General features: G+C 43.1%; 1 protein-coding gene across 2 annotated transcripts in view; it reads left to right on the top strand.

Moving 5' to 3' along the window:
- Nucleotides 1-19,198, top strand: part of LOC112263533 (protein BEAN1-like) — a 51,596-nt gene that overhangs the window by 17,424 nt on the left and 14,974 nt on the right. The window contains exons 2-4 of one of the 2 annotated variants that reach the window (XM_024439928.2): nucleotides 16,266-16,467; nucleotides 16,774-16,971; nucleotides 17,832-17,973. In XM_024439928.2, the coding sequence (XP_024295696.1) occupies nucleotides 16,425-16,467; nucleotides 16,774-16,971; nucleotides 17,832-17,973 (383 nt within the window). In that variant the 5' untranslated portion in view covers nucleotides 16,266-16,424. The remainder of the gene's footprint in view (nucleotides 1-16,265; nucleotides 16,468-16,773; nucleotides 16,972-17,831; nucleotides 17,974-19,198) is intronic. The other variant, XM_024439927.2, reaches the window with a different exon arrangement.

Below are 19,198 nucleotides of genomic sequence, written 5' to 3'. Positions count from 1 at the left end.
GGATCTGGCAGATCTGGAAGAGTCTGGTTGACTTGCAGATCTGGAAGAGTTTGGTTGACTAGCAGATCTGGAAGAGTCTGGTTGACTTGCAGATCTGGAAGAGTCTGGTTGACTAGCAGATCTGGAAGAGTCTGGTTGACTGGCGGATCTGGAAGAGTCTGGCTGACTGGCGGATTTGGAAGAGTCTGGCTGACTGGCGGATCTGGAAGAGTCTGGCTGTCTGGCAGATCTGGAAGAGTCTGGCTGACTGGCGGATCCTGGCAGACTGAAAGATCTGGCTGCTCCATGCTGACTGGCGGCTCTGGCTGCTCCATGCTGACTGGCGGCTCTGGCTGCTCCATGTAGGCTGACAGCTCTGGCGGCTTCTTACAGACTGGCAGCTCTGGCGGCTCCGTGCAGACTGGCAGCTCCTTGCAGACTGGCAGCTCCTTACAGACTGGCAGCTCCTTGCAGACTGACAGCTCCGTGCAGACTGACAGCTCCGTGCAGACTGGCAGCTCCTTGCAGACTGACAGCTCCTTGCAGACTGGCAGCTCTGGCTGCTTCATGCAGACTGACATCTCTGGCTGCTCCATGCAGACTGACAGCTCTGGTTGAGATGTCGTTGTTATTGAAGTCTATGGATTGCTGATTTATAATAAGGACATCTAATATGGAATCCAAGTAAATCAAGAACACTCATAGTCCTTTTCATTCGTAAAAAACAATACATATTGTTAGAGGATGGATGTAGAGCTAGATCTTTTCTTCTTTTTAATATTGTAATATTTCAGAATTGAAATAAATGAATATAGATATCCTTGAGGTCAGAGCAGAAATCATCCATCTGCAAAATATCTCTGCTCTTCTCTGGCATACAACAGGTTAATCTTCTAGAGGCATGCAAGGTGACATTTGTTTTCCTGGTCACCTTGAGAGAATGCCCACGATGTCAGGGAGGCCTGTTATCATTGGATGCAGGGAGAGGAGTCCTTATAGGGCTATCCACATAACCGTGTACCTCTCATACTGGGTTATACACAATGTAAACGCAACAGCCTTCATCTTCTCCTCACCTGCACAATGTACTCAGTAATGGATGTCCCTTATACATATTCATAGCGCAGTCATCCTCAGTACACTTACCATAACACATCCAGACATTCTCTTTGCGTCAGGCTGATGTCTCAATGTTGTGCTCCCTCTAGCTTATATAGAGTCCCATAGACTTTTTTAAAGCAGACCCTGTCATCATCTATCAGTATCATAATAGTCACCTTAGATCCAGCAAGGTTTCACAAGCGTGCGGCCAATTGACGCACTGGATGGGGCCTTGGTATGTACCGTACATGTCAGGACCACATGGGCATAAGAGTGATTATCTTGTATTGAGGTGGTACGGGATCTGTGTGTACTGAATAACTTCCGCTGTTATTACAGTACTGTATGTTTGTCATGTCCCACTCAATCAGCTCAGTGTTGACGTATTGTACACGAGGAACTGCAGTGGACTTCTCCTCACAAGGTTGTACTTTCCAATGTGATATGTGATAAATATGCTTAAAAGGGGCTACTCGGTAAAGTGTGAATTGGCTTGTGAAGAATTTACAACAAAAAATTGGCAAAACACTTCCTCACAGCGACGTGCCATGTGTTAAACATTATCAGCACCTGCTTGGGTTGGTGCTGAAGATGTGTTAATTAGCTATCGTTCGTCTTCTGTGTTAAGACATTTTTAAAAAATCCCACTGAATTTACACGGACGCTGAGGTTATTATATCTTAAATCTGTCATTTGAGAAAAAAATGAACTTCATAAGATTTTCAGAGACTTGTTTGTTTGTGTTATCCGATCTCTCCTCTGAGAGAGATAGAGATGCTGGTTGTGTGTCATTTAATATTGTTCGGTTCGTATCCCACTGTTTTATATTACGCTCCTAGCAGCGATGCTGTTCAACTCCTCTTTTTCTAGCATCTCCTGAGAGTAAAGCCTCTTGAGTTCCTCTGTCTAACCGGAATAATATGCCAGGAAAGATGCCCTCGCTCGGTTTTCTTCTCCCACTCTCTCTCCAGCTGGGGCCTGCTAACCCCATAGGGCGCACAAACATCACACATACACAATTTATAACAATCACCCCTCCCGCTCTCTCTCGCTCCCTGTGCCCCCCCCTCCTCACACACACACATGCACTCTATCTTTCTCTCTCTCTTTCACTCTGTCTGTTCCTCTCTCTCTCACACACACACACAATCACACTCACGCACCACCGTTCATATTTCTGGAGTTATATCATATTGAGGTTGATACCACGTTACAGTGGACAGTTCCACTGTTTGAGAACACCAAAGTCCTCTGAGAAATATATAGTGTGTGGGCGTACCACTTGGCTTCGTCTGGATTGCAAAGCACTCGAGGAGGAACGGAATGATATTGTGAATTTAAATCACAGGGAGCTTTATCGATGGTTCTGTTTAATGTTCAACGGGAAAGACAGGCCAGGGGGTGGCAGGATAGGAGTGGAGTCTTACGGGAGCGAACATAAAGACAGTGAGAAATGTTTTCTAATCTTATGAATCTTGACCAGGGAGTACACAACTGTCATATAAACACAAAAGGGCACACAGGGAACAGACTACCACCGTTAGCAGTATTATCTGAGCACGAGGAGAGAACATTTGGACTAAATGTGGTCTATAATTATTGTAATCTGTGGTGCAAAACGGGGATGAGTCCTGTGTGAGAAAGGGAGGGTGGATGAGAAAGAGAATGGAAAGGGAATGGCGTGTTCAACACCAATGCAAAGTCAAAGAAATAAAGATGAAACGGTAGTGATCAAGACAGTCCTAAAAATGTGTTATCTATGTCTCAATTTGACATAGATATGCCAAATTGAGTTTAAGAGAGTGAGGGAGCGAGGGTACATTGATTATATACAGCACGCAGTCCTGGTGTTCTGGACTGGTGTGACCCTCTGCATCGAGCGGGCAGACTGTGCGCTCTCTGTGAGGTCCTGTGTCACGGGCCCAAGGGCAGGTTTGGAGAAGGTCAGCACGATTTACTGCGGCATGGAAGAGCAGCATTCAAACAAACACAATCAAAGTGCTCCATAGACTCAGGCCCTGACGATATGCCATTCACTCAGCTAAACAGCAGACGCGCACGTACACGTACACACTTGCTCACTTTCTTGCTTCCTTTCTTGCTCTCGCTCGCTCACTCTCACACACACATACACACAAACCCAGCTTCACCTAAGGCATTCTCTGGAGAATCCTCCACAGCACATCCTGTATCATGCACATGGGCAATATGACGTCCCAGACACGTGTCTCCCAATGTGAAGCACAGCCAGCTGGATGACCCAAGGCATCCGTGGTGCATTGGCTACAGCACTGGGCCCTGGAGACATGGCCATGTGGCGCTCTGCTGCTGCTGGTGCTCTCAGAGATGTCTTTACAGGCACAGTACTACAAAATGCATCACTTCCTGGATAGTAGGACTGAGCCCATACTGCTGAATTCAGCACATACTGTATCAGGACTACTAATCACTAGTACCAATTGGTAGGTGCATAGTGTCGACTAGGAGTTTAGCAGGTGTATTAATTAAACAACAAAATATAATCCGACACTTAACTATTTTGGCACAGTCATGGCCCTCTCCAGTATGTGAGATTGTGAGTGCAACAGTGGAAATTTGCTCTAATGATGTTTCTAAAAGGCCTCTTAATGACAGAGCAAAGGCTAATTAGCATCTCTGTTTTGGGCAGTGAAGAATCACGCTCAATTAAGAATGATGCTAACCATGCCCAGATGCTTGATACACAACAAGAGTTGTCTTCTTTTCAGAGAGGCTTTGACTTGACGCTTTCAGAAATATCAGGCTGTATCTCCAGTTGAAGTTGGAAGTTTACCTACACTTAGGTTGGAGTCATTAAAACTCGTTTTTCAACCACGCCACAAATTTCTTGTTAACAAACTATTGTTTTGGCAAGTCGTTTAGGACATCTACTTTGTGCATGAGGTATTCATACCCTTGGACTTTTTCCACATTTTATTGTGTTACAACCGGAATTTAAAACGGATTCAATTTAGATGTTGTGTCACTACACACAATACCCCATAATGTCCTAGTGGAATGTTTTTCAAAATTCTTAAAGATTAATTGAAAATGTAATGCTGAAATGTCTTGTCAATAAGCATTCAACCCGTTTGTTATGGCAAGCCAAAAGAAGTTCAGGAGTAATTTTTTTTTTAACAAGTCACATAATAAGTTGCATGGTGTTTAACATGATTCTTTAATGACTACCTCGTCTCTGTACCCCACACACATACAACTATCTGTAAGATCCTTCAGTCGAGCAGTGAATTTCAAACAGATTCAACCACAAAGACCAGAGGTTTTCTAATGCCTCGCAAAGAACACCACCTATTGGTAGATGGGTAAAAATGTAAAAAGCAGATATTGAATATCCCTTTGAGGATGTTGAAGTTTTTAATTCATTCCACTTTGGATGGTATATCGATACATCCTGTCACTTCAAAAGATACTTCCTAACTCAGTTGCCAGAGAGGAAGGAAACCGCTCAGGGATTTCACCATGAGGCTAATGGTGTCTTTAAAACTGTTAGAGGCTAGTGGCTGTGGTAGGGAGATCAACAACATTGTGACATAATCATTGTGAAATTATAAGTGATAATAATCTGTTTGTAAACAATCGGTGAAAAATTGCTTGTGTCATGAACAAAGTAGATGTCCAAACCGACTTGCCAAAACAATAGTTTGTTAACAAGATATTTGTGGAGTGGTTGAAAAACGAGTTTTAACGACTCCAACCTAAGTGTATGTAAACTTCCATCTTCAACTGTATAGTTTTGGCAAGTCGGTTAGGAGATCTACCTTGTGCATGACACAAGTATTTTTTCCAACAATTATTTACAGACAGATTATTTCACTGTATCACAATTCCAGTGGGTCAGAAGTTTACATACACTAAGTTGACTGTGCCTTTAAACAGCTTGGAAAATTCCCCAAAATTATGTAATGGCTTTAAAAGCATCTGATGGGCTAATTGACATCATTTGAGTCAATTGGAGGTGTACCTGTGGACCTATTTCAAGGCATACCTTCAAACTCAGTGCCTCTTTGCTTGGGATCATGGGAAAATCAAAATAAATCAGCCAAGACCCCAGAAAAAAATTGTAGACCTCCACAAGTCTGGTTCATCCTTGGGAGCAATTTCCAAATGCCTGAAGGTACCACGTTTATCTGTACAAACAATAGTATGCAAGTATAAACACCATGAGATCATACAGCCGTCACACCGCTCAGGAAGGAGACACGTTCTGTCTCCTAGAGATGAACGTACTTTGGTGTGAAAAGTGCAAATCAATCCCAGAACAGCAAAGTTCCTTGTGAAGATGCTGGAGGAAACAGGTACAAACGTATCTATATCCACAGTAAAACAAGTCCTATATCGTCATAATCTGAAAGCCCGCTTAGCAAGGAAGAAGCCACTGCTCCAAAACTGCCATAAAACAGCCAGACTACAGTTTGCAACTGCACATGGGGACAAAGATCGTACTTTTTGGAGAAATGTCCTCTGGTCTGATGAAACAAAAAAATAACTGTTTGGCCATAATGACCATCGTTATGTTTGGAGGAAAGAGGGGGAGGCTTGCAAGCCGAAGAACACCATCCCAACCGCGAAGCACGGGGGTGGCAGCATCATGTTGTGGGGGTGCTTTGCTACAGGAGGGACTGGTGCACTTCACAAAATACATGGCATCATGAGGCAGGAAAATTATATATATATATATTGAAGCAACACCTCAAGACATCAGTCAGGAAGTTAAAGCTTGTTGCAAATGGGTCTTCCAAATGGACAATGACCCCAAGCATACTTCCAAAGTTCTGGCAAAATGGCTTAAGGACAACAAGGTCAAGATATTGGATTGGCCATCACAAAGCCCTGACCTCAATCCTATAGGAAATTTGTGGGCAGAACTGAAAAAGCGTGTGCGAGCAAGGAGGCCTACAAACCTGACTCAGTTACACCAGCTCTGTCAGGAGGAATGGGCCGAAATTCACCCATCTTATTGTGGAAAGCTTGTGGAAGGCTGCCTGAAACGTTTGACCAATGTTAAACACTTTAAAAGGCAATGCTATCAAATACTAATTGAGTGTATGTAAACTTCTGACCCACTGGGAATGTGATGAAAGAGATAAAAGCTGAAATAAGTCATTCATCCTACTATTATTCTGACATTTCACATTCTTAAAATGAAGTGGTGATCCTAACTGACCTAAGTAAGACAGGGAATTTTTACTAGGATTAAATGTCAGGAATTGTGAACAACTGAGTTTAAATGTATTTGGCTAAGGTATGTAAACCTCCAACTTCAACTGTATCTCTCACTCGCTCTCTTTTTTCTCCCTCACCCTCTCTCAATCAGATATCATATCAAATGATACAGTTATTATTCAAGGGTGTGCTGTTTCAATTCATCACTGATCTAGTGATTGATTTTGATGTCTCTACTCTCTGCTCATTTATTTTCCCCCGCTGCCTTCTTTTAGATGACATCAATCTTTATAAAGCACCAGCTCGGGGGACAGAGTCCCGCAAAAGCATTGTGTAAGCAGTCCAGTGAATCATATACAACCATAATGAGTTGCCCTGCAGAATAATCCCATGAACCTACACTGTGATATATGGCCCTTTATTTCCTTCAGACCTCTCTCTGCATTAACACTGACCTCGGACTTGTACCAGATCAGTATTAATGGAAGACTGGACTTTGTTTTGACACGCCACATACACACCACATACATTGTATATGTATTACCAGTAAGCATAGCTTGTTCACTCCCAAAGTAACAGGAGAGGTGCAGCAAGTAAGTCCCTTGTTTTGACGCCATCGTGGCAGGGATGTCAACGTGCCCGCTAGCCAATCAGGATGCCCAGCAAACCAAAAATCAGTTCTGGGAGCGTTCCCCTGAACATTCAATAGGTTTCCCCAAAAGTTATAACACAAAAACTGTGCAGATGTGTTGATGATTATACAATGTCTGTATAAAACATTCACCCGATGTTGGTAGAACATTCCCAGAACAAATGTTATTACATTACCTGGAAACCTAATAAGAACCTTAAGGTAATGTTCTGTGGTGGCTGTTACAGGTGTTAGAACATTCCAAGGATATTTCATTTAAAATATAAAAACATTGATATCAAACATTATTTGAATGTTTTTGGGATGTTATCATCCTAATGTTAGATAAAAACCCAAACTAGAAGGTATTGGGAATATGTTGTGGGAATGTTCTGTATTTGCTGGTTGGGCACTGCAGGGATGCAGGCAGCTACAGTACAGTGCCTTCAGAAAGTATTCAGACCCCTTAACGTTTTCCACATTTTGTTACGTCACAGCCTTATTTTAAAATGGATTAAATAAATAACACTCAATCTACACACAATACCCCATAATGACAACGGAAAAACAGGTTTAGACATTTTTGAAAATGTATTAAAAATTATAACAGAAATACCTTATTTATATGAGTATTCAGACCATTTGCTATCAGAGTTGAAATTGAGCTCAGGTGAATCCTGTCTCCATTGATCATCCTTGAGATGTTTCTCCAACTTGATTTACCTGTGGTAAATTAAATTGATTGGACATGATTTGTAAAGGCACACACCACACACAGTTGACAGTGCATGTCAGACCAAAAACCAGGCCATGAGGTCGAAGGAATTGTCCGTAGAGCTCCGAAACAGGATTGTGTCGAGGCACAGATCTGGAGAAGGGTACCAAAAAAAAAAATGTATGCAGCATTGAAGGTCCCCATCATTCTTAAATTGAAGATTGTGTTAGGTTTTAAAATGAGCCATATAAAATATCACAGCTTAAAAAAAAGCTCAAACCAAGTTTATTCCCCCATTGGGTCATACAGCTGCATAAGACATACTCACACAAGCACTGATATTTAACCCTTTCTCCTACGCTGAGTCTCCTCATACACATCTGAACAGCCAATGCATCTCTGTTACTAGACAGAACCTTAGTGATATCTGTTCTTCCTCACTTCATCTGACATGACCTCTGCCCCAATGTGCTCGCTCCTCCCCAACTCACGGCTGTCATGTCTTTTTTCCTCCCATAGGATCCCTGATGGCTAACAATAACATATCTGGACCGGATGTAAACATGATATATTCCCCTCTCTCCCTCAGTGACATGAATACGTATATTTCATATTTTTTTTAGAACCCAACAATCCCTCCTCTTGAAACATTAGCTTCCTACTGTTCAACGTACATAAACTTGGAAATGACTTAAAAATGAACAAACAATGATAATAAAACACGAACAAAAAAATGAAACATGATTAACATTCACAGAGACTTACGGCATTTGTGCTATAATCACACCATACACACTCTTATTTCCATCTCTCATAGAACACTGATAATAACATGTCCACTCGAGCCGTTGACTTCTTCCATTCAAACTTTCTCCTTCTGGTTCCTAAGAGAGTGATAGCACAAGACTTGAAAAGCAAAAAGAAACACAATACATAACAGTATTAATAAATGTGTTAAAACTATGCACAATATTATATGCAAAGAAAAAAAAACAATGTTTGATAGCATGACAAGTTCTACTCTCTCTTCACCTGCCTATTCCTTCAGGGTTCTCTTCTACTGGATTTGGCAAAAATGAAGACCCTAAAAAAAACTTGTGCTTTCACCCAGTCTTCGCCGTCAGACCACAGGCTCTGAGGTGTTCCCAAGCCATGTCATTCTCACTTTGTGTGCCATCTCCTCCTTCCTCTATAGCCACCCGATATACACATGCAGTGGCCTTAACCTTTACCTCATCTTGAGGTCACTCAGCACTGTGTATACGTTTCAACATCAAGGCCCTCAGAAGATGATATCCCAACAATGCTACTAAAGTAACCCCTGCTACTGCCCATGACGCATACTTCACATTTGCACTGTAGTCCAGTTCCATGCTGTTACTATAGCCTCCTTCGCTACCATTACTGATCCTTCAGGTACTGTCCCTTCACTGACTGCTGTGAGAATAGCTACGGCATGGGAATCTGTCTCCTGCTCTTCTACCGTGTGTGGTACACAGATAGATCTAGGTACTGACCACTTTCATATACTCATACCCGGGCCCCTTGCCACCCATCTCCAATGACCTTCTGTGTTCTGCTACAGTCTATAACTGTGGATAATACTCTCTTGTGCTCAGGTTAGATCGGTCCCAGTATTCTGGGAGATATGTCAAGTGTTTGCTGGCTGTTAGAAATGGGGAAGAGATTAATGACGTTGGAAGAGTACGCAACCTAACAAAACTTTGAGTCACAGGTTTCTTGAAGGTTGACAGTAATGTCTAATGTGCCAACACTATCTCTGCTACTCTCACCATGATCTGTGTAAGTTTAACGTTCAATGTAACGTCATAATAGTCTATATTGTGCACAGTTAACTGTCTCCCTCTCCTACGAGCTATCATCCCCAGAGACTCCCATCCCCATCGACTATCACCCCAACCTTAATTTATGAGCCCCCACAGATCTCCAACAATGAACAATGATCACTCGTGTTCCACGACACCTAAAAACAGATTGACTTGAACAAGGAAGAGAGGAAATGCATGTTTAATCATTTCTCACCACTCTTGATGCGACTAAGACGGTGGAAAGAACCATCCATCCGTTCTGTTCTATGCCCATGGGATGCTAGTCTCCATGCCCGTCTCCTTCATTTTCATCCTTGGGTGTCAATGCAAGACACAGACTATGAGCCTTGTACGCAATTTATTGTACCGTATCATCCAGCAATCCACATGTATTGATATGCTTCAACATTAGGATTATAAAAGACATTGTAAAACAAAATCCCCTTCATGGTTGACTCAAGTTATCATCCTATCATGACACAAGGCAAGACCCAGATGCAGACAATGGAGGCAGATGGTTGGAGTCTTACAATGTTTGATAATCCAAAGGGGTAGGCTAGAGAATGGTCGTGGACAGGCAAACAGTCAAAACCAGATCAGAGTCCAGGAGGTACAGAGTGGCAGACAGGCTCGTGGTCAAGGCAGGCAGAATGATCAGGCAGGCGGGTACAATGTCCAGAAAAAAGGCAAGGGTCAAAACCGGGAGGACTAGAAAAAGGAGAAATGCAAAAAGCAGGAGAACGGGAAAAAACGCTGGTTGACTTGGAAACATACAAGACAAACTGGCACAGAGAGACAGGAAACACAGGGATAAACACACTGGGGAAAATAAGCGACACCTGGAGGGGGTGGAGACAATTACAGGGACAGGTGAAACACATCAGGGCGTGACAATCCAGTGAGTTCTCTAATAACCTCCCTCTCGGAAGACACTTAAAGTTAAAATTTCTAGAGAGAAAAACCCACCCTAGACCCAATAAGTTAGAGCCGTGCACCCACCCCTCACAGTTTGAGAGTAGCGCTCTCTCTCGCTTTATCCGAATCATAATTAAAACATTTTATAAATTATCCAAGCCAAATTTAGAATGACAGTCGTTAGTGCTTTACTTAGAGTCTATCACTCTAATTCAAGCTTATCAACCTAGCACACGTCATCACGGTTAAAATGTACATTTTCAAACGAGACCTTTGATTGCCGGTAATAACTCTTCTCATTACAACCCCCATTTGTCCCTGTTTACCTGTTACGAGTGGCATGGTGATGAAAGATCGGTAACTCAATGCATTCTTAGTCTAAATTACTAGGAATATCGCAGTGTGCATTCTTCCTCAATAAACCTGACACCCCAACCTAAACAATTACGGGCACGGTTGAAACCCCCCCTTCTCCCAGCACTTATCTTTCTAGCGTGTCTTTATGGGTTCCTCTTCAGATAGTGTTAAAGTTCATCTTCCCAACGGAACGTATGTAACTCATGCCTGTCACAGCTGATGGCCCTTGATAATGTCCCTATATCAATATCCACATAAAGTTTAAAACAAATTCAAATACACAAGTCTCTCACCTGTGCCGACACCACCATTCGGTCTGGTCCATTTTTCCCACCAGTACTCCACGAGCATGAACGTGATTTCTCTCCATGCTCACGCCACATGCGCTGTCTCAGGACTCATGACGAAATCTCCTCCGGTACCCAGGTTGATGGCTCGGACTCAGGTCACAGATATGAGTGTTAAAAGTCACGGTCGTATTGAACGTCTTTGTCGCTTATTGTTCAGCTGGCTAGGGAGGTTTTTGAGGTTCACACACTGTTCGTGGTCAAATTATCCCTTCCATTATCCCTTCCATCCTTGCCATTACTTGAGAGAAGACGGAGCGAAACAACAGTTTAAGACACTTCTGAATCCGGATATCCAGACCATCCGTTCACCGTTTGATTAATTATTACATTCTCAGTTTTCTTTGACAAATGTCAAAGAGCTGAACAACATGCTGTTACTGTTGAAACCATTTTCAAACTTGGTTCATACTCCCTTATTTTACTGGCGACCTCTCCGAAGAGTTACCAGATCAGGGAGTTAGAACTCTAACCCATGGGGGAAATACCAACAATCCGGCAGACCCAATCTGGTGAAATTTGTATCGAAACAAAGACAAAAATGAAATCCTTTTGGAGGAACCGTCAACCCTCATTAACATATATTTTCCCTTCTTTGTGAAGGCGGAACAAAATTCTTTAGTGTATTTAACCAAAGGACCAGGGCCCCAGGGAACTGGTCATTTAACCTTTAACACATGATTGACATTGTGATTCAAAAACACTGCATGTTAACTCAATAATAAACCAATTAGAATAACCAATCAACTTAAAATTAAAACTCTTGAAAACTCCATAACGAATGAATGGTTTCCCATAAGGTATAAGGTAATGGTAAAATAGACTAGAGACTAATGTCCCTCCTTCATATTATAATTAAATCCCACCCGTCTCCATCATCTCTACTGAGATTGATCAGGCCTCACCAGAGGGGGCCCCTTTGGATACTTTTATACTAATAAAACTGCCGAATTTCACTAACTGCTCTCCCCAAGACCACAGTCTCTGGAAACATTCCAAAGAGAGATAATGAAACCCCCTCCTCTCCTGGAAAAGACAGTGTACATTTTGTTAGCATTCACTATGCTACATCTTAATCAGCAATCCAAAAGTATTAATTACAAGGGAAACATGATAATGGTAAATCCACTGTCCTCACTCCAACCCTTAAATGTTTGTTTTAATCCACCCCCATTGTTTATGTATCCCTTACTTGGCATCTACTACCCTTAGACACTGCGACATTATCTCGCCACCGAGTCTAGCGATTCCCTTGTCTCTTTTCCCCATGATTCTCCATAACCACCGCACCACAACGCTCTTCGTGTTCATGAACCCACATGGCATGAACTAAAAAAGTTCATTTTAGGTTTGGTAACCCCAATGCTAATTTCTCGTGACCCCTTCTCCCTTTTCGTCCATTCTATAAATCTATTTCAGAATAAGGCGACATAAAATGTAAATCTGTTTCATAAATAAAACAACATAAAATGTCTCACACGAGACTAAAAAAAACCCCCAAGGTTTTCTAAATTTGCAAGGAGTGTTTATGTCCAGATCATTTGATTTGTTACCTCTTCAGAATCCATTTCCATTTCGCATAGATTCTTCAACCCCAATTCTTTTTTTCCTGCGGCAATTTAGCCCATTTTTCATCATAAGGAATCTGCAATATTTGATCCCTGGCATCTATTAAAAAGTTGTGTAAGACGTGATCTCATCAGTCCTTCCTTCACATAGCTTGAATTGCAGCATCCCCCCCCCTCCCCCTCCCCCCGAATGCAGCGGGTGCAGTAGTCTCCATTACCACTCAATACTCATTCTTCCAATGACCAATAGCCCCACATCTAAAACTGGGAGCTAGCCCCCTGTGCCTTAGCGCAGGCTCGCTACCCTTTCCTCAAAGTTTCTTTGTCCTACCTTGGCCAATGAGACCGCAGTTAACGACTTCCACAGGGGCAGCATTAACCACTCGTACACCTGCGGAGTAAACGGAATTAGCTTCCTCTCTCCACGCCGCTTGTACTATTTCATCCCAGTGAGAATGCTGGTCCACCACCACCCGCAATTGCCGTTTTGATGACAGGTTTCAAACCTGCCATCAAAGCCGACGTACAACTTCTATCAATGTACTGTCTTTCTGCAGCTGAGTACATCTACTAATTCCGGGTTAATCGGTTTGTATTTTTTGTTGATAGAATGCTGATATCAAATGCTGGTATATTGAGCTTTTGATTCTGGTTTTATGTCAATGTGCCAAATCACAATTGCCTCCCTCAATTCTCTACTATATTTGAATTGCTGACCAATTGTATCCAGTTTGCTCAATTTTTCCCGTAATCGAGCCGAATTGGTAGAATGCTCATGCACTTTTTTCAGTGTCCAAGGTGTTTCGATTTCTTCACTCCTGTCTCTAATACACACCTTCTATTAACTATTTTCCAAAGCAGAGCTACGCACATCCCCAGGAGAATAGTTAGGGTATGTGTGCCTATTAATTTGTCACTGCACTTAATACCTTGTATTAGAACCAATACTATAGCTTCTGCAAATTTATTACTGGAGAATACGGATGACTTAATGTCTTATTTCAGTGTTACGCCTCAAATATCACTGTTGTTGATAACACACATTACCAAAATTGTCTTCCTATTTCCACATTATCTGTCACGGTTCCCCGCCCAAATAGGGCATAAACCAATCTCTCTCCTTATTGCTACTGATAATATGCTCAAATCATGTTCAAACAATGTTTGAATGTCTTTTCCTTTTCGAACCATGGATGAGGCTCTCCTCTAGACACTTTATCCATCCCCTGGCACTATACTGCCTCACAGCCACTGTGGCTGAGACCTTCACCCTCTCATTACAGGCTTAGCAGGGAACCAACCCCACCCGGGTCTTACCCCCTAGGACTTACCCTCTGCAGGTACTAACCTGTTCGGGCATACCTTCCGGGACTCACCCTATTCTTATAGTACCTTCCCACTCGGGATTTACCCCCTGAGACTTACCCTCTACAGGTACCAACCTGTTCGGGCATACCTTCCGGGACTTATCCTATACTTTATGGTACTAGCAAGAATCAACCCACTCAGGATTTATTCCCTAGGACTTACCCTCTACAGGTACCAACCTGTTCTGGCTTACCTTCCGGGACTTACCATATACCACAAAGCTATGACCGGTCGTAATACAATGGGACAACTGAATAAGCTCAGGCTTTCTAGATCCATATCCTATAATTGGTTCAACCTACGACTCTCATCTCCCCAAGATTTCAGAATGAGTGATAACAGGTGTAGGAACTGTGCATACCTTGTTTCCCGGTGCCGGCTCCTGTTCACTGATTCGGAATCTCTAGTTCAGCTGTAAATCGTGGTGAACCCTGCTCACAGCGCCAACTGTTAGGTTCTAAATTAACCTTGTAAAATTTACCGGGCGCTTAATAACGCTCAAACCAAGTTTATTTCCCCATTGGGTCATACAGCTGCATAAGATAAAATACATATTCACACAAGCACTGATATTTAACCCTTTCTCCTTTGCTGATTATCCTACATATCTGAAAAGCCAATGCATCTTTGTGTCAAGACAGAACCTTAGTGATATCTGTTCCTCCTCACTTCATCTGACCTCCTCTGCCTCAAAGTGCTCACTCCTCCCCAACTCACGGCTGTCATGTTGACTCATACCAGACAGTGTCGTTTTTCCTCCCATTGGATCCCCGATGGCTAACAATAGCATATCCGGACAGAATGTAAACGTTATACATTCCCCTCTCTCCCTCAGTGACATGAATAAGTATATTTCATATTTTCCGAACCCAACAGTTGGAAACACCAAGACTCTTCCTAGAGCTGGCCGCCAAACTGTGCAGTCGTGGGGAGAAGGGACTTGGTCAGCGAGGTGACCAAGAACCCGATGGTCACTCTGACAGAACTCCAGAGTTCCTCTGTGGAGATGGGAGAACCATCCAGAAGGACAACTTGCAGCACTCCACCAATCAGGTCTTTATGGTAGAGTGGCCAGACGGAAGCCGCTCCTCAGTAAAAGGCTGCTTGGAGTTTGCCAAAAGGCACCTAAAGACTCTCAGAACATGAGAAACAAGATTTCTTCGGGCCTGAACGCCAAGCGTCACATCTGGAGGAAGCCTGGCACCATTCTTAGAGTGAAGCATGGTGGTGGCAGCATCATCCTGTGGGGATATATTTCAGTGGCAGGGACTGGGAGACTAGTCAGGATCGAGGGAAAGATTAACAAAGTAAAGTACAGAGATCCTGGACCTCAGCTCTGGACCTCAGACTGGGGGCGAAGGTTCACCTTCCAATAGGACAACAACACTAAGCACACAGTAAAGACAGCACAGGAGTAGCTTCGGGACAAGTGTCTAAATGTCCTTGAGTGGCCCAGCCAGAGCTGGGACTTGAACCAGATTGAACAACTCTGAAGAGACCTGAAAATAGCTGTGGAGCAACTTTCCCCATCCAACCTGACAAAGCTTGAGAGGATCTGCAGAGAAGAATGGGAGAAACTTGTAGCATTATACCCAAGACTCGAGGCTGTAATCGCTACCAAAGGCGCTTCAACAAAGTACTGAGTAAAGGGTTTGAATACTTATGTAAATGTGACATTTCAGTTTTTTATTTTCAATAAATAGCAAACATTTCTAAAAACCTGTTTTTTTCTCTGTCATTATGGGGCATTGTGTATAGATTGATGAGGGGGGGGAACTATTGAATCCATTTTAGAATAAAGCTGGAACCTAACAAAATGTTGAAAAAGTCAAGGGATCTGAATAATTTCATAAACAGCATGAAGATGTAGACTACTGTGCTAGATCTTCAAATCAACACACAATGCTCACTGTGGATTAAAATATTAACATTGATTATGATCTACACAAATATTTTATAACCTCAATTATGGCTGGAATTCCTCAGCAGGGAAGAGATGAATAGAGACTAATACGATTAGCATTTAGACAACGGCCTCCTCATAAATAAATTGATTTGATTTCGTGTCTCCTGTTGATGCCCCCAAAAAGATTTTCAGAGGCCAAATGTGGCAAAGTTAACAGGGCACCGCGTATTATCTCGGCCTGCCCATATTGAATCTGTCTGTGTCACTATCTGTGTGGTGTTATTTTGAGTACATTTGATTTATGTTGTGTGCGCTTATTTTGGTTTCTCTCTCGTTCTGATGAAAAGGGTGAAGGGGATTTGAGAAGAGCCACTAATGGCTGAAGTTGGGTTTCTGCCCCCTGAGCTGACATGAAAGAGTTCCACCCCGTGTATTTAAAAATTCTAACGGGTTGAGGATTAAATATTAAACACGGCAGACTTGAGAATCGATTCCTCCGCAGAGGAATGAAAATCTTGGGAGTGTTCCTGACCTGCGGTCCACAGAGAGGTATGTGTAAGATGAGGAATGTCAGCTTACATGTTTCTCTCCATAGGGTCATGGTGGCAATGTCTGTAACATTGGCATTGCCACAAAGGATTTGAATTTCTGCTTTATAACCAACAAAAATAATTAACCTGTGATTTTTTCTCTCTCCACTTTCTCTAATCCTCTCACCACTCTCCCCTCTCTATCACCTCCCTCTCTCACTCCCCCCCTCTTCCTTCTCTCCACACTGTCCCTCTTGTATTCCATTCTTCCCTGCCTTCTCTTTTCTGTGGCTGTGCCCCACCTTGTGGTCTGTGAACTGTGCAGTGAGCTCGAACCAGAGCAGTGTTCATGAGTACCCAGACTGCCGTGATGGGGGCAGCGAGGCCAGCCTGCTGGTGTCTCCGCTGGTGGTGGCTGGCATCGTCATCGGCCTGGTGCTCTTCCTGTCCTGTGTTACCATCATCGTGGGCAGCCTGCGCAAAGACAGCCGTCTGCGCAACCCCCACCTGCGGGCCAGCTATGGTGAGTTACAGAGAGTTGTCCATCAATGAGGCCAGTAGGTGTGTTAGTGGCCCGTTCATTCATAAGCTTTAGTTTATCGGTTTTCAGTTACAAGCTGTTTCATAGGTCTTATTTACAAATCCCTGGGACAAAATGTATGGCCATGAATTGTCTATGCTCCTTTTCCCAGAGCTGAACCAATAGAAGATATTCAGTTTAGTCTTCCAATGAACACATTTCACCCACATGGCATTAATATGCCACATTTGGCATTCTCCAGAGCTGGCATTTAAACCAACCAGTGCTCTTCTCCTGAAACCTCATGTAAAAGGACCACACTCTGCCTGTGGTTTTGATAACGGAATGGGAAAATAATGAAATATTGCGCCAAACTGAATCACACACACACAGCCAAAGCCACGTCTGTGGAAGGCCACTTGGCCCCATGGACCGGGTCCCATTGTCAGTTCACACAGAGACAACACAAAAAGCTCAAAGAGCATCCTTTGTGTGAGGACACAGCCCCATTCTCCCTCTGCCTGGCCAAAGACTGATATACCCAGATTGTATCGCACTGGCTTCAATCACAGCCCCTCTATCTTCAAGTAGCCACATGTCCTTAGCTTTATGTTTCATAGAAGATTCTGACTGCTCCGGTGTAAAAACAGTGCAGATGAGAGAGATAGACTGCAAAAAGAAATATTTACTGTAAATCTGCTTACTCAGTTCAAAGTAGGATCCCTAAACCATGAGATATAAAATTCAGTTGAACTGAACACAGAGCATGTTTACAATCCTGACTGTGTGCTGTAGTTCACTGAGGGGGAAAAAAAGCTATTGTGTTCGTTAGTGTTGTATTAGACTGCCCTGCCTCTCCACAGCTCCGGATGGCTTTTCGTACGGCGGCTCCATCGGGGAGCTGAGGTCGACGTGTGTCGAGGAGTTCCCTCCAGCGTTTGACTTTGACTCCTACGTGGAGACTCTATCACAAGTCAATGTGATGTATCCAGACTCCCCGCCTCAGTAAGTCATTTAACTCGACTGTAATTGCCACCCAAAATGGCATTACGATCATCTTCATTCCCTTGGTCACCATTATGGCTAGATAAAGGGAGGTCTCTGATGGTCCATTTGCTGTTATCTTCATACATTATCATAAATGATGGATGAGTAATGATCATGAGCACCACTATTCTTCTGGTTGGTTACCTCTGGGTGATCCCCAGGTTGTGTGTGTGTGCGTGTGTGTGTGTGTGTGTGTGTGTGTGTGTGTGTGTGTGTGTGTGTGTGTGTGTGTGTGTGTGTGTGTGTGTGTGTGTGTGTGTGTGTGTGTGTGTGTGAGAGAGAGATAGGATCTGGCTATGATAATGAAGCAGGACCATTGTGAAGGGTGAAGGTAATGGAATGGAGGGATGTGCAGGGGAATGGAGAGCTGTAGTAATGAGTAGATGTGAGAAGTGGTTAAGAGCTCTCTGATCAATCTGAAGATCACATTATCAACCACCATAGTGGAGAGCCATAGGCTTTCTGTACTTAGTGCACACTTACGGTTATATGATTGAAATGTAAAGGGTTTTGGAATATGTGAAATATGTATTTCATGTGCATTCCAGTTTCCATGCAAAAACTGTAGTTCTCTAGCTCAGTTAGTTAGTCAGTTAGTAGTAGTACAACGCCAGGATAGTGTGTTCAATTCCCGGGACCACCTGTATGTCAAATCTATGCATGCATTTTTTAATTTAACTAGGCTAGTCAGTTTAAGAACAAATTCTTATTTACAATGACGGCCTACCCCGGACGACGCTGGGCCAATTGTGCACCACCCTACAGCTGGATGGGATTCAGCCTGGATTCGAACCAGGGACTTTAGTCTCCCCTCTTGCGCTGAGATGCAGTGCCTTTGGGCTTCCAAGTGGCACAGCGGTCTAATGCATGACTCTGTCACTTTGGATAAAAGCGTCTGCTAAATCAGGGATTCTCAACTGGGGGGTGGGACTTTTGCAAGAATGTAAAAAATGTAATACAATAATATTTTGAAAGGTAACCACCACACTGAAACTTTTATTTTGAAAGGATACGGCCTCAGCGCTTATTGTTGCTGACTTATTGTTGCTGACTGAAAAAGCTAGCTACGTTCAAACTTGGAGGGTTTTCGCGCTGCACACACTCACTGACCCCCCCCTTCCACACACACACACACACACACACACACACACACACACACACACACACACACACACACATACAC

This window comes from Oncorhynchus tshawytscha, linkage group LG12 (assembly GCF_018296145.1).
Source record: "Oncorhynchus tshawytscha isolate Ot180627B linkage group LG12, Otsh_v2.0, whole genome shotgun sequence".
Taxonomy (NCBI): Eukaryota; Metazoa; Chordata; class Actinopteri; order Salmoniformes; family Salmonidae; genus Oncorhynchus; species Oncorhynchus tshawytscha.
Note: the sequence above shows the minus strand (reverse complement) of the source record. Positions and strands in the feature narration are given on the sequence as shown.